Source organism: Diadema antillarum, unplaced genomic scaffold (assembly GCF_040938485.1).
Source record: "Diadema antillarum isolate AM-2024a unplaced genomic scaffold, OU_Dant_1.0 seq00001617_RagTag, whole genome shotgun sequence".
In the NCBI taxonomy this organism is placed as follows: domain Eukaryota; kingdom Metazoa; phylum Echinodermata; class Echinoidea; order Diadematoida; family Diadematidae; genus Diadema; species Diadema antillarum.
Genome location: NW_027272329.1, coordinates 199,046 through 212,730, shown reverse-complemented (window position 1 = coordinate 212,730; position 13,685 = coordinate 199,046). Strand labels below are relative to the sequence as shown.

The window sequence follows — 13,685 nt, the reverse complement described above, 5'->3', positions numbered from 1 at the left end:
AGAGGAAATCAAATTTCATCAGATGAAAATCGGTTTTGGAATGGCTGAAGCATCCACACAAAAAAGTAAAACAAAGCGATCCTTGTAAAAGGTGGGTCCCACCTTTTAGTAGGATTGCTCTGTTTTTGGATGTCTTAGCCATTTCAAAGCCATTTTCATCAAATAAACGTTAAATCACTCTTGGAATTACGTGCTCTTTCATATTTTGCGAGGTTTCTCATTTTCCCACCAAAAATCTCAGAAACCTGAAGTTAGGTCTCAACCAATACTGGACGATCCCTTTAACCCAAACCACACCATCCCTTTAAACACACATTCTCACCTTTCCTGCCTCCTCGATGAGGGCGGCGTCTTTCCGGTGGCCACCTTGCAGGATCTTCATCTCCAGTGCGCCGGAGATGGCGAGCACGGGGAGGCAGCCGAAGATGAGGAGAGCGAGCTTCCAGCCGTAGATGAAGCCGATACAGATGGCGGCGATCATAGTCACGGAAGACTGCACAATTATGCTCAGCCGCTGGCCGGTTGCCTAGGCAACACATCAAAGGGGGAAAATGCAAAACGATGATACAACTCCTTACACGGAAAAAAAAAACAAGAAAGACGTCGACGGCTTCTACTATTAACATCTAAAACTTGATTGGTTTCATCGACACTACGGTACTGACTTTTAACATGTGTGATATTCATCATTGATCGACCTGTTAATGGACAATAAATGACAGATATAATAGTACGCTGCGTCAAGGGTTCTACATCCTATGAAATCCACCCTTCTTGAACATGATAGCAGAGTACTTGAGACATCTTTGAGGGTTCTTCTTCCCATCCCTCCTCGCTCGTACTGCGGCGGGGTCAGATCGAAAAAGATGCGTCATGTTTCGCTTACCCCTTTCACTTGTGATGCATCGGATGAAAGTCTGGTGGCGAGTGCTCCGGTTCCGTGTTTGGGATCATCGAAATAGGCAGCATCCTAAGGCAACAAAAAAAGTGACGACAGAAAAAAAAAATCACTACTCATTTAAAATAACGTAAAAACGTAAAGACTTCTTCTTTCAATACCATCTCAAAAGATTGTTGTGAAGTGATAATCTATGAGTGTGTGCAGAAAATAATGTTGTAAAATAACATAACACAGTACAGAATCTTAGCTTCAGGTTTTCGTTCAGTCATGTTTACTTTTACTTCATTTTTTTTTTACACAGGCAATGATAGTGTTAACAATTTGGAACGGGTCTCCTATAGTAAGGCAATTTAAGGATATTTTTTTTTTCATAATCATATTTATTATTCATAATCAGGTTATATGGAATAATTCTTGCATTAGAATTTAAGGATATTTTCTATTTCTTTCAACGAACAGCAGACATATAACAACAAATTCGTGAAATTCATGAAATGATACTGTACATACCCTCTCCAATGCGAGATAATCATTACAATTTTTGCATCCATCCTGGTAACGGTATAATGAAAATATAGAGAGTAAAATAGCATATCCATAACATAATCATTATGTACTTGGTTGACTCGGCACAGTGGCAGATCCAGAAGGGGCGCACCAGGCGCACAACCCCTCGTAATTTTTCGTTAAAACAAAAGAAAAAAAGAGAAAAAATGGGGGGGGGGGGGGGCTCGTACGCCCCTTTCGTAAAGGCGCCTCCCCTTTACGGAATTCCTGCATCCGCCCCTGTGGCAAGAGGTAATCTGACGGTCACATACCTGACGCAGCATCGTCCAGAAAGCTTTCTGCCGGAGACGCAGGGTGAGCTCTTCTCCAGAGATGGCGAAGCAGATACCGGTGACTGAGTTACTGACGAGGAAAGCGCCACCCAGGGCAACGAACATCAGCGACCAGAAGACGGCTTCTTCACGCATCTGGTCCGCTGGGTAGGTGAAGATCTGCAGAGACACATCAAGCCAAATACAGTATTGAATTAGCTGATGCTGTTTGCAGTACACGCGACAATAGGGAGCTTTAGACCCGCGACGCGGACGCTACGAGGAAAAACTGTTTTGCGCATGCGCGAGAGACCGCTGATCAAAATCGATCTCTCGTCGTCTTCAACGTCGCCATCGCTGAATGACTAGGAACGACAGCTTGTGATGTCATATGTGTAGAATGATATAAAGAAAATATAAAGAAAATTCAGCATAATTTCATTTTTCTTGCATGATAAAAGAGCGCTTGACTTGCCTCTTTTAGAAGGCTGGGGAATATGATCCTTAATATACATCAGTAATAATAAGTCGAGGGAATGTGTACTCTTTTTCTATAGATTTTTTTTTTTTTAGATTCTCTTTATATTTTTCTTATTTCGTTCTGTGCACGTGACATCATAAACTGTAGCAGTCTTCTCATCAAGCAGTGACTGTGCAGAAACTTCACACACAAAAAGAAGAATAAATTATAACTTTTGACTGGATTGTCCGATTTTCCTAAAACTTTCACTGAAATGTTCTAGGAATATTGCCGCATTCACTCAATCCACATTTAAATATGAATGTGGACTTTTCCTTTAATGTCTGTGAATTGTAGAAATAATTGGCCTACCAGGATAATCTCGCTGAAGAGGATGGCGAAGACCGGCATTGCCACGCCCAGGATACCAGCAAAGATGCAGCCGATGAAAATGAGATGTGCTTCCGGTTTGTTGAGGCGCAGAATCTCCCCGTATCCAACCTTGCGAATATCTTCTTCTTCCTCCTCCTCCTCGGTGGCCTGAAATAATCAAACAGGGAGGAAACCATGACAACCGCATCTAACGACTTGAGTTTGAGACGTCTCATCTCACACTCATTGTTTCTACGATTGATACTACTGGTCATGTCACGGGCTGTTATGTGAACATCCTTTCGTTGAAAACATTATTACCCTCTTCCATTGATAGCATCTCTTACCATGACATCTGGGCCCCATTTCATAAAAAGTTGATATGATAGCAACTCTTGCTGGAATGGCAATTGTCATAGTAACGACAAGAATCCAGCTTCCTGATTGGCTGTTGCCATTGGAAGTTGCCATTCCAGCAAGAGTTGCCATCCTAACATCTTTTATGAAATGGCGCCCTGGGCCCCATTTCATAAAAGACGTTAGGATAGCAACTCTTGATGGAATGGCAATAGCAACAGCCAATCGGGAAGCTGGATTCTTGTCGTTACCATAACAATTGCCATCCCAGCAAGAGTTGCCAACATATCATCTTTTTTATGAAACGGGGTCCAGGTCCACCTAAACGTGACTTTTATTGCGAAAAAAAAATCAAGTAGCATGTTGGGTGTTCCATCTTAGCGTCACCAAGCAAAGTTTCGGCGATATTCTTGGCACAGAGACCGTCCTTCATTCTATCATACACGTAGGGAATTCTTCTTACTTGAAAAAAACACTCAACGACACAATGAGATGACATCATCACCTCAAATTTACATATGTGGCCGTTGGCAATATTGCTCTTTCCTGAAACATATACCACCTTGGTTTTTTGTGGTTTAGTAACTTTCTTCTTTTATCTGTGTTTGGTCGGTTTGTTAGTTGGTTCGTTGGGCAAATGTTCCATCATTGTGTTGGATTTCACTCCCTTTATTGAGGTCATAATACGGAGGGTTGTTTTTTTTTTTCTTTAAAGGACGGAAGACCTACATCTTTGACACTGCCTCCTTTGCTGAAGCTACCAGACGACACTTGGCGAGAGAGCTGCCGGGACATTTGGCGGGACATCTGGCGGGAGAGCTGGCGAGACGGGGTGGTCACAGCCGAAATCTTCTTTTCAAGTGCAGCAGAAGTTTCACCTTTGGGTCGGACAAGTTTGGCCAAATAAAGAATTAAAAAAATACATATACAATATAAACAGCGATACGCACAAAGGTGCCATCTCTCTAACAACAGAAATTTGAAGGTTTACGTAACGCAGCGTACAGTGTAAAGCAGAACGGCTACCGAGTGAGCCGTGTTGGCTTAAGAGTACCTTGACATGTACACTAACATTCAAATTAACATTATAGGGCTCTTTTTGCCCTGATGGTCCGAAACAGAAGCAAACATAACGATCCAGATTGAATTTTAGTTGCCCGGTTAGGCCTCCAACAGATAACCTTTTTTTCTTTGTCTTTTTCTTTCTTTCTTTCTTTCTTTTTTTTTTTTGGGGGGGGGGGGAGGGGCGCGAAAACAATTTTTAGCGGCCCGGGGTCACGGGGCCACTGCCAATGTCGACCTCTTGAGTATGATGAGTAAGTTTGGCTTACATTGCGTACTCTCATGTGATCATGTTGATCGGAGGAAATAGGAAATAGGAGGAGTAGGAGCAGGAGGAAGACGAGCATGAAGGAAAGGACGAAGAAGGAAAGGACGAAGAAGGAAAGGACGAAGAAGGAAAGGACGAAGAAGAAAAAGAAGAAGAAGAGAAAGAAGAAAAAGATGATGGAGATGAAGAAGGCAAAGATGGGGGAGAAAAAACAAAAGGAGATGATAATAGTGTTGATGAGGATGATGATGATAATGGTAATGATGATGACGGTAATGATGGTTATGATGATAACGATAATAATGATGGCATGGATGCTGGTGATGATGACGATGAAAAGGAGAAAAAAAAAATATGAGAGGAAGAAGACAAGAAGCAGCTTCCGCAACACAAAGTACACTTTCGTCCAACGTGTGCGTGCCAGCAACCAAAGATTTTGTCAATCTTTTTAACGTACCGTCCGCGTCCAGAGTTTGAAGTGTGACGAGCTGCTTGTACACGCCGCCTCTCTTCATGAGCTCGGCGTGGCTGCCGAACTCGACGATGGTTCCCTCGTCGAAGGCGTAGATGACGTCGGCGTTCTGAATGGTGGTCAGACGGTGAGCGATGACGATGGTGGTCCGACCCTCCGATGCCTGAGGGAAAAAAAAAATCGGGAAGACTCGCAGATATATCTCTTACTCAATCCTTATGTGACTCACAAACGGATTTAAACACTTTTCTACAATGTATTTCATTAAAAAAAAAGACGAATGCTATTTGCAAGAACGAACGGGAGTAACAAAACGATGTTTCTTTTATTCCTGAGACATTTTCTTAAGATTTTCAATGGAGTTACCTTATCCAAAGCTTGCTGCACGACTTTCTCGCTCTCCCTGTCCAGAGCTGACGTGGCTTCGTCAAGGAGAAGAATGGACGGGTTTCTCACCAGCGCGCGGGCGATGGCGACTCTCTGTTTCTGTCCCCCGGACAGCTGGGCGCCGCGCTCTCCGACCATGGTGTTATAGCCCTGCAATGTGGGGGGAATCATGACTGTGGATAATGTCTTTGCCGTTTATAGAATTCCAAATCACGATTATTCATGATAGGCATGTCTAGACTCAGTGTTCATGTAGTGTGGATACATTTGGAGAACTGGAAGAAAAAGTCATGGAATATAAATTCCGATGTCCCTGGTTCGAGTCCCGTTGTGGCTGAAGGCGGTCATTCCACGAGCTCGACAACCACGAGTCTTAGGCTCAAGAGCTAGATAATGAAAAGGGGTCCACGAGTCACACAGCACACGTGCTAGACACGAAATAAAGCAGGCCCATTAGCTGGACACTACATAAGTAAAATAGGGATAAGACACTGGACAGCTAGACACTAGGCTAAAAAATAAGGCAAACGAGTTCGACACTACGTACCTTTAGCCGTCGAGTGATGCAACGTCAAGCTCGTGGGCCTTTTCTGCATAGTATCGAGCTTGTGGGCCTTGTTAGCCTTGTGGCGAGCTCATAGGCCTTATTTGCCTAGTGTCTAACTCATGGACCGTTTAACTCGGGGGCATATTGATGTCAAGCTTGTGGGCCTTGTTTACTTAGTGTCTAGCACGCTGTCTGCATGACTCGTAGGCAGTAGGTCCTATGACTCGTGGGCGTCGAGCTCTTGACGTACACCCGACTGCATTGGTTGGGCCCCCAAGGCGCCCTATCATCATTGATGTGTTGCTGTGTCTGTGTTGTGGTCGTGCCTATAAAGTACCCATTGCCTCCTTAGCAGCCACGTACAACTAATTCAAATAATCGGTGGGGAACCAATTACAGTTCGATCTTTTAATCATGGAAGGCTCTATCTCTTCGCCTAGTTGAAAATGACTTACAGGGGAGAAAACTTCAAACAAAAAAGTGATTCAATCGTTGAATCGCCCAAACGATACGAATAATAATCACGCGAAGTAAATATATCTTAAAAGATATCTGCGTACAGAACACAAGACTGAATCAATGACCAAATAATGAGCAAAGGTCAGCCTGGTTGATAGAGACCCCTCCTATAAATGCCAGTGTCAGTTTGTGTCGTTCGATTACGCCGTCACACTGGTAAGATTTCGCCCGAAGTTCACAAAGTTTTGCAAGTGTGACCGAACACCTTCCGAAAACTGTTCCATGACATTTACTCCTACGACACCGGCTCCCATGAAATATCTGCACGCCTAAGCCACACGTAAATTCTATCCGATAAAAATTTAAAAAAAGAATTAAAAAAAAAAAAAAAACCTCGAGAAATTTCCCACTCAACTTGTGAAATTTCCGGAACCCCCTTGCAAAGATAAAACATCGCGAAGTTTGTCATGTGATCCGTTCACTTCCTGTTTACAGCGCCTTCACAGCTGTCAGACAGCGCGCATTTTCTCCTTTGCTGCGCATGCGCACCGCTGACCAAAACTTCCCGAAGAAGCGAGAACGGAAACTTCCAGAAGTTTGGCCGCCCAGTACGGATGGGCGAGGAAGCTTCTCGAAGACCTCTCAAAGTTAAACTTCTCGCAGTTATGCTTCTGCGACCTTGGCTAGTGTCTCACCTTGGGTAGCTTGGAGATGAAGTCGTGGGCGTTGGCCATCTTGGTTGCCTGGACGATCTCCTCCTTTGTCACGCCTGCACGGCCGTAAGCGATGTTCTCCTCGATGCTGCAGTTGAAGAGGATGGGCTCCTGGCTGACCACGCCGATTTTCTCGCGCAGCCATCGGACGTTAAGGTCGGTGATCTCGTCGCCATCAACAAGAATCTGTTTTTGACATAATCAATCCACCATTAGTATATAAATATTCATAATTTATATACTTATTGAGTGATCAAGAAATGTTTCGTGGAAATTAGTAAAACTTCACAATTTTACAACTTCCTCAATTTCCCCCTGGTTTTGACCAAGCCTTCACTGTTGTGCTGAGAAAACGTCACTCTTTTCAGACCAACTTTCAGCTAGTCTGGAATTAACCTTTACAAAACATCCATGATACCAAAGTAAAAACCAAAAGGCTAGGGTTTCTAGAATGATTCTGGCTGCATGTCCTCACCTTTCCGTCGGATTTGTCATAGAACCTGAGCAGCAGGTTGATGGTGGTGGACTTGCCACACCCACTGGACCCCACCAGGGCCACAGTCTGCCCCTTCCGGATGCTGAGGTCTATGCCCTTGAGGATCGGGACGTCGGGTCGAGTGGGGTAGGTGAACTGCACCCCTTGAAACTCGATGTTACCCGTCATCTGAGACGGTTTCTTTCCTTTGCTCGACCTAGCGTCGATTTCTGGAGTCTGTCATTCAACAAAACACAGAATTTAGAGCAAAAATGTTTAGAATAAATCTTAACCTTCCTAAAACACATTTATACTCCATCAAAGAGGAGTCACAGGATGCATTTCAACAAAACAGTCACAATTCTGTCCCCCAAGTAGATGTACTGTGAAATGGTACATTTCATTTTTTTTTTTATTGAGCTACTCATATATCTACAGTTTACAAAAAAAAAAGAACATTACAAATTGGAAACATATCTTTTTTTTTTAAGAGAGAGAGAGAAAGTAGGCTACTCATTTCCTCGACTTGATAATGACACCTGTTAAGGTTAATATTTTTTCCCTTTAATTTCTGGCAGAAGTAAGTACAAACTGTTCTTTCATTGTGTTTGAAAGTGAAAATATGTTTTATATTCTTTATCATTGTTCTCCGTAAGTGACGTCACTAACTGGAGAGATCAAGTTCAAGTTCAAATTCAAATTTTATCTTTTCATCCAGCAATGGCTACACCGAGATTTTAACAATTCATAACTTTTGAAAAGAGAGGTCGATTTTCTTCAAACTTTCACTGATGTCTTCTATATACTAATACTGCTGCATTCACTCAATCCAATCGCATATTTTGGGTTTCATTCTCCTTGAAGTCTGTTTGAGGTTGGGGTCGTTTAAAGCTGCATACCGCATCGATGATGTCGAAGAGAGTGACCGCAGCGCTCCGGGCGGCAGTCAGAGAGGTGATGGAGGGACTGATGTTGCCGATAGAAAAAGATCCAATCATGACGCAAAAGAAGACGATCATGACGTCACCACCGGATATGACACCATCAGCGACAAGCTTTGGTCCATACCTGGCAGATACCGTGATAAAATAACGAGGAAATTTGGATTTTCTCCAGAATTGCAACCATTTCCATGTATATTAATGTACGTGCATGTCGAGACTTGCTTTCATTGATCCAAATTTTTACATTGTGCTTACTAATAGGCCCTACAGTTCATTTACTGATCTACGTATGACCTGTTGATCCAAATTGCAACATTGTGCTTACTACTGCTCTACAATTTCTTTACTGATATACGTATGACCTGTTCAGTTGTATTCAGGGTGGCTAAAACAAGGATTACGAGTTTGAACCTGGACAAATGCTAATATGTCCTGAGACAAAATATCTTCATCCAAGATGTCCCACTTATCCAAAGCGTATAAATGGGTAGAACAATCCTTTCTACAAACCAGCATGACTTGTATTTGACAAACATTATGAAAATATTTTTGAAAACACACAATTCGTATTAGTATTATTGTTAGCCTTAAAAGACACCAAAGTCAAAATCATTTTCAATATTGCCTCTTAAAATATAACGTCTTGAAGAAACTTCACCCAAACCTCTACATAACCTATATTACAATCATTTCTAACACACCATCAGCAAACCATTGACTTCAGCACACCTTCACCACAATCATCTTCACCATCACCATCACACCACCATCACCACCAAAATCATCATCACCATCATCATCACCATCATCATCATCATCCTTATCACCACCACCATCTCACCACCAACATCACACACATGAACCACACTCAGCGCGGAACATCGGTGACGCGCTATTGACGCTTTCTTGCCGGCACGCTTACCAGAAAGCTAGGGCGTAAGAGCCGAACATGATGAACATGGTCAGTCCCATACCCACACCAGTCGTCACCCCTTTCTTGACCCCGACGTCTCTCGCCACCCTCAGCTCCTTCTCGTACCTGTTGATGGCCAAGAAGTACATTGACAGACGGAAGAACAGATAGACAGACAGTAAGATAGAAAACCAGATGCAGAGACATAACGTATCGAAATAAAAATATACCTGCAAACATACATAAGTATATACAATATATATACATATAAAGGTACAAAATTAAATCAATTCATCTGGACTTACTGTTTTAATTCCGAGAACGGTTTCACGTCCAATCCAAGACGTGGATCGGACGTGAAATCGTTCTCGGAATTAAAACAGTAAGTCCAGATTAATTGATTTAATTTTGTACCTTTATTGAACGTTACCTGGCTGAATCAGAATTTACACCATTTGATATATATATATATAATAAATACAATACATATATATATATATATATATATATACACTTCACACATATAATTATAATACGCACATACAGATATACGAAAAGAGATCCATTATACATGTACATGCATGCGTACATGGATTGAAATTGAAAGACAATATAAAATTGTCTCGATTGACGCTGAGATAGGTAGACATATTTTGGGGGGTATCAAGAATAGAGCCAACTGTACAGAGCAACAGAAAGACAAACAAAAAACGGAAGTAACAAAGTGGGGAAAAGTGAGAGAAACATTTTCTAACCGTTTGACTTCCTTTCGCTCTCCGCCAAAGGCGATGACGGTCCTCACGCACGATAACACCTCCTCAGCCACGCTGCCAGCACCCGCGTACGCTTCCTGCTCCTGCTTGGCGTACGTGGTCAGGACCTACACAGCACGGTGATAATTACATATCAAAGGGGCATTCCAGACGATTTTCAAAATTTCACATCTTGTAGTACATAAATCGACAGGTTCATGCATAGATCTGTGGAATTTATTGTGGTCCTTGAGCAGAGAAACCAATACTCTGAAAAATCCTAAACAAATTACACTGAACGATGTTTTGTTTTGTTTTTTGTTTTTGTTTTTTGTTTTTTTTTATTTTGTTTGTTTGTTTTTTGTTTTTTGGTTGTTGTTGTTTTTTGTTTTTGTTTTTGTTTTTTTTTGGGGGGGGGGGGCTATCAAGAATAGGGCCTACTGTACAGGGCAACAGAAAGACAACTGAACAATGTTGATGACATAGGAGCCTCACACATTTCAGAAATGTAGCAGTGTAATTCCATTACATTACCACTGATCACCTGTGTATAATCTATGCACGCCTTCTTCTTTTGTTATCCTTCCTTGAGCCCCAATTCATGCATTCTTATGGTGAGGCTGACATGTCATCATCCTTTTACATCGCAATTTGTTCTAAATTTTTATAACCTTATTCCTCATCCCAATCAGAATAAATTCTGAAACTCTGTACTGAGTATAACTACAAAATAACATGTGATTTATAGTTGTTCAAATGTTAAAGTCTGAAAATCATCCGGATGTCTCCTTTGCGACTCAACCATCTCACTTAACCAGGTTCATGATTCATGATTTGCACCCATCGTTTCATATAATGAAGAAAAAGGGATAATTACGTAAATACACACAACTGTATACATTCATATTGATATACATTGTGTATATAAATTATATAACACAATACAAATATCTATACAATTGAAATATAAAGTATTTGCTTCGGTGATTATACTCCTTCTTTGAATTTATGCCAAGACATGCAATAAGGTTTGTTGGACAGATATGAAATAACAGCACGCAGAAGCTTTGACAGCTTCTAAGGGTTGACGACCTAATAACCCTTTATTGACCATAATCATAAATTTCACTGCTCTTGCGCATAGAGATTTATGTCTGACCAATGCACAATACGTAAGGTGAGGGAGGGAGCAAGCTGACTGGAAGTGCGACGGAACTTACGTAAGACATGAAGCCACCGGCAACTGCGAGCAAGGGCGTCAGAGCGATGAGTACGAGCGTCAACTCCCAGCTCTTCCAGAATGCAATCCCGAACCCTATGGAGAAGAAGAAAATCAGTTCACCAATGCAGTCAAACGAACTGATACTAATTCTCTAGAATAAGACCGCTAAAAGATGAGCTAAACAATTCACGTGTTTTGTAATAAATGCATCTAATTACTTATAATTCAGTTTACATGATCTACAACTGTTCATGTTCATGACTCTGTCTTGCCTCGCGCAAGATTTAAGCTATAAGAAATAACTTTTCATGTATATTAGCCTCGATAGAAATCAGGGAATCTCGAAAATTTGTTGCCAAGTAAAATATTGCAAGCGATCGATGTGGTAGCGGTAGTCAATGTCAGAAAGGAGTGTCAAAGTTTGAGATGCCAGAGGTCAAATGTCAGAGGTGAAGATGTTGAAAAAAAAAAATACCCGAGGTAAACTATCAGAAGATAAGATGTCGGAGATAAAAGTGTCATGAAGTGAAAAATGCTGTCGGTGAGAAGGTCATAACAAAACCAGCGGAATACCAATATAAGTCAAAATATTGTATTTGAAAAGTTTTTACCTCATTTATCATGACATTTTGGCCAACAATTTCACACCGAACTGTTCTTGACTTTCATACTGACGACGACGACGACGACGATGATGATGATGATGATGATGGTAATAATAGTGATGATGCTCATCATTTTCAGCATAACCATTATCATCATAATCATCATTATTATCATTATCATGGCAATAATAGCAATGTTATTATAATCACTACCATCAAATATGATTATCATTATCATGTTTTGTCATAACAAGTAATGTTTCTTGGAGATCAATGTCACGTCAAGTTTTATCCCGGAACCTGAATATTATCATTATAATTATTATTATCATAATTATTATTATCATTATTATTATTAGTAGTAGTAGTAGTAGTAGTAGTAGTATCATTATTATTATTATCATTATTATTATTATTATTTCTTTGCAAAATAAGAGGAGTGAGACCTCTATCGGCGAATAGGAGGCAACCTGCGCAGCTGGGAAAATAGAGACGAACCTTTTCAGTATCAAGGCCAAATGAGTTTCTAAGCTCAGTTGGTTGGTCCTGAGAGGTAAATTATATCTTACCCTTATATTACACATGCGCTCCATCTTTCTCCATTTTATATACATTTTTGGAACATCCTTTGCTTGTTGTTTTCAGCATGTATAAGGAATAGTTGCAAAGGTTCTTTTTTAACTCCTGAAATTACTATTTCTTTGTTGCATGGTGCATAACCAGACCATGTGGCAAGAAACGAATTTTACTGGTGATACGCAGAGACAACAATTGGTATCGTTCGCGTTCGTATACAACCACTTTGACACAAAGCACAAGAGTATACAATACCAGTGCATAATGATGACAGATGTTTTGCACGCTCTGCTAGGTTGACCAAAATACTCAGACTCAGCACCAAAGGACTTTGTACTGCACAGCCTTACAATACCTATATACAACAAAAACAAACAAACACACACACACGTCCACGTTCTCACAAAATTTCACACCTATAGTCACCCATACAAAATATGATATGTATATTATAGAACCATTGTAACACACACATTACACCTTGGCACACACTAAGACACAACAGAGTAAACACGACAGTAGCGAGGCTATACTTCTCACCATATAAGGTCATGCACCCGCGTTCGCCATTCATATTCATAGTAATCATACGTGCATGTCTCTGGCGAAGATTTCTCTGATACTTAATATGGTTTCTCGATAATTTAATGCCGCATGCGCTAGGGGCAAAGCTCCGCCCTTTACCATAGAGCAAGTATTTTAAGAAATGGGCTATGCGAATGGTTGATACGCAGGTGGATTATTCATATTGGAATCGGACTGAATTTGAATATTATGCTCTGTTCAGTCAAAGGAGGCCTAGAACACATGTTACGTCTCTTAAATCATTGATGTATCATTCAAACGCACACATTACTTTCAATTCAATTTTAATGAATTTACATACGCATGCTAGATGTGATTACAGGGGCGGATCCAGGAATTCTGTAAAGGGGGGGGGGCGTGACTAATATTTCTGGTGTCACTTCCGGGTTTCATTTCATTGTTTTTCTTTTTATTTCTTTTGTTTTTTACGAAAAATAAAGGGGGGCGTGCGCCGGTTGCGCCCCCCTCTGGATCCGCCACTGTGATTATATGTCTGTTTGTGGTGGTTTTTGTTTATTTACTTCATAACATCATAAGTAGTATAGGCCTACACCTGCGTTCATAATCTGTTGTACATTTTACTGTGATACTCCACTGTTGCATGTTTCTGGAGGTCTTCTAACTATAACCAAGAACCAAAATGATCAAAGGTATAAAGAGCTACATTTCTTCTTCCTCCTCGTCTTCACTGCACATGAAGAACAAGGAAAAGTAGAAATTACGCAGTGCGTAACATATGTCCCCGCCGGAAGTAGCATTTTGTAACAAAATGTGCAATATAGGTAAAAAATCAAGGT

At 41.0% G+C, this 13,685-nt stretch overlaps 1 protein-coding gene across 1 annotated transcript in view; it reads right to left on the bottom strand.

Moving 5' to 3' along the window:
• Positions 1-13,685, bottom strand: part of LOC139711144 (ATP-dependent translocase ABCB1-like) — a 39,317-nt gene that overhangs the window by 10,201 nt on the left and 15,431 nt on the right. The window contains exons 6-18 of the mRNA XM_071623062.1: positions 11,121-11,215; positions 9,904-10,028; positions 9,158-9,274; positions 8,191-8,359; positions 7,292-7,528; positions 6,799-7,002; positions 5,077-5,247; positions 4,696-4,873; positions 3,638-3,786; positions 2,552-2,707; positions 1,720-1,899; positions 887-970; positions 323-526 (exon numbers count right to left, since the gene is read on the bottom strand). Of these exons, the coding sequence (XP_071479163.1) occupies positions 323-526; positions 887-970; positions 1,720-1,899; positions 2,552-2,707; positions 3,638-3,786; positions 4,696-4,873; positions 5,077-5,247; positions 6,799-7,002; positions 7,292-7,528; positions 8,191-8,359; positions 9,158-9,274; positions 9,904-10,028; positions 11,121-11,215 (2,069 nt within the window). The remainder of the gene's footprint in view (positions 1-322; positions 527-886; positions 971-1,719; positions 1,900-2,551; positions 2,708-3,637; positions 3,787-4,695; positions 4,874-5,076; positions 5,248-6,798; positions 7,003-7,291; positions 7,529-8,190; positions 8,360-9,157; positions 9,275-9,903; positions 10,029-11,120; positions 11,216-13,685) is intronic.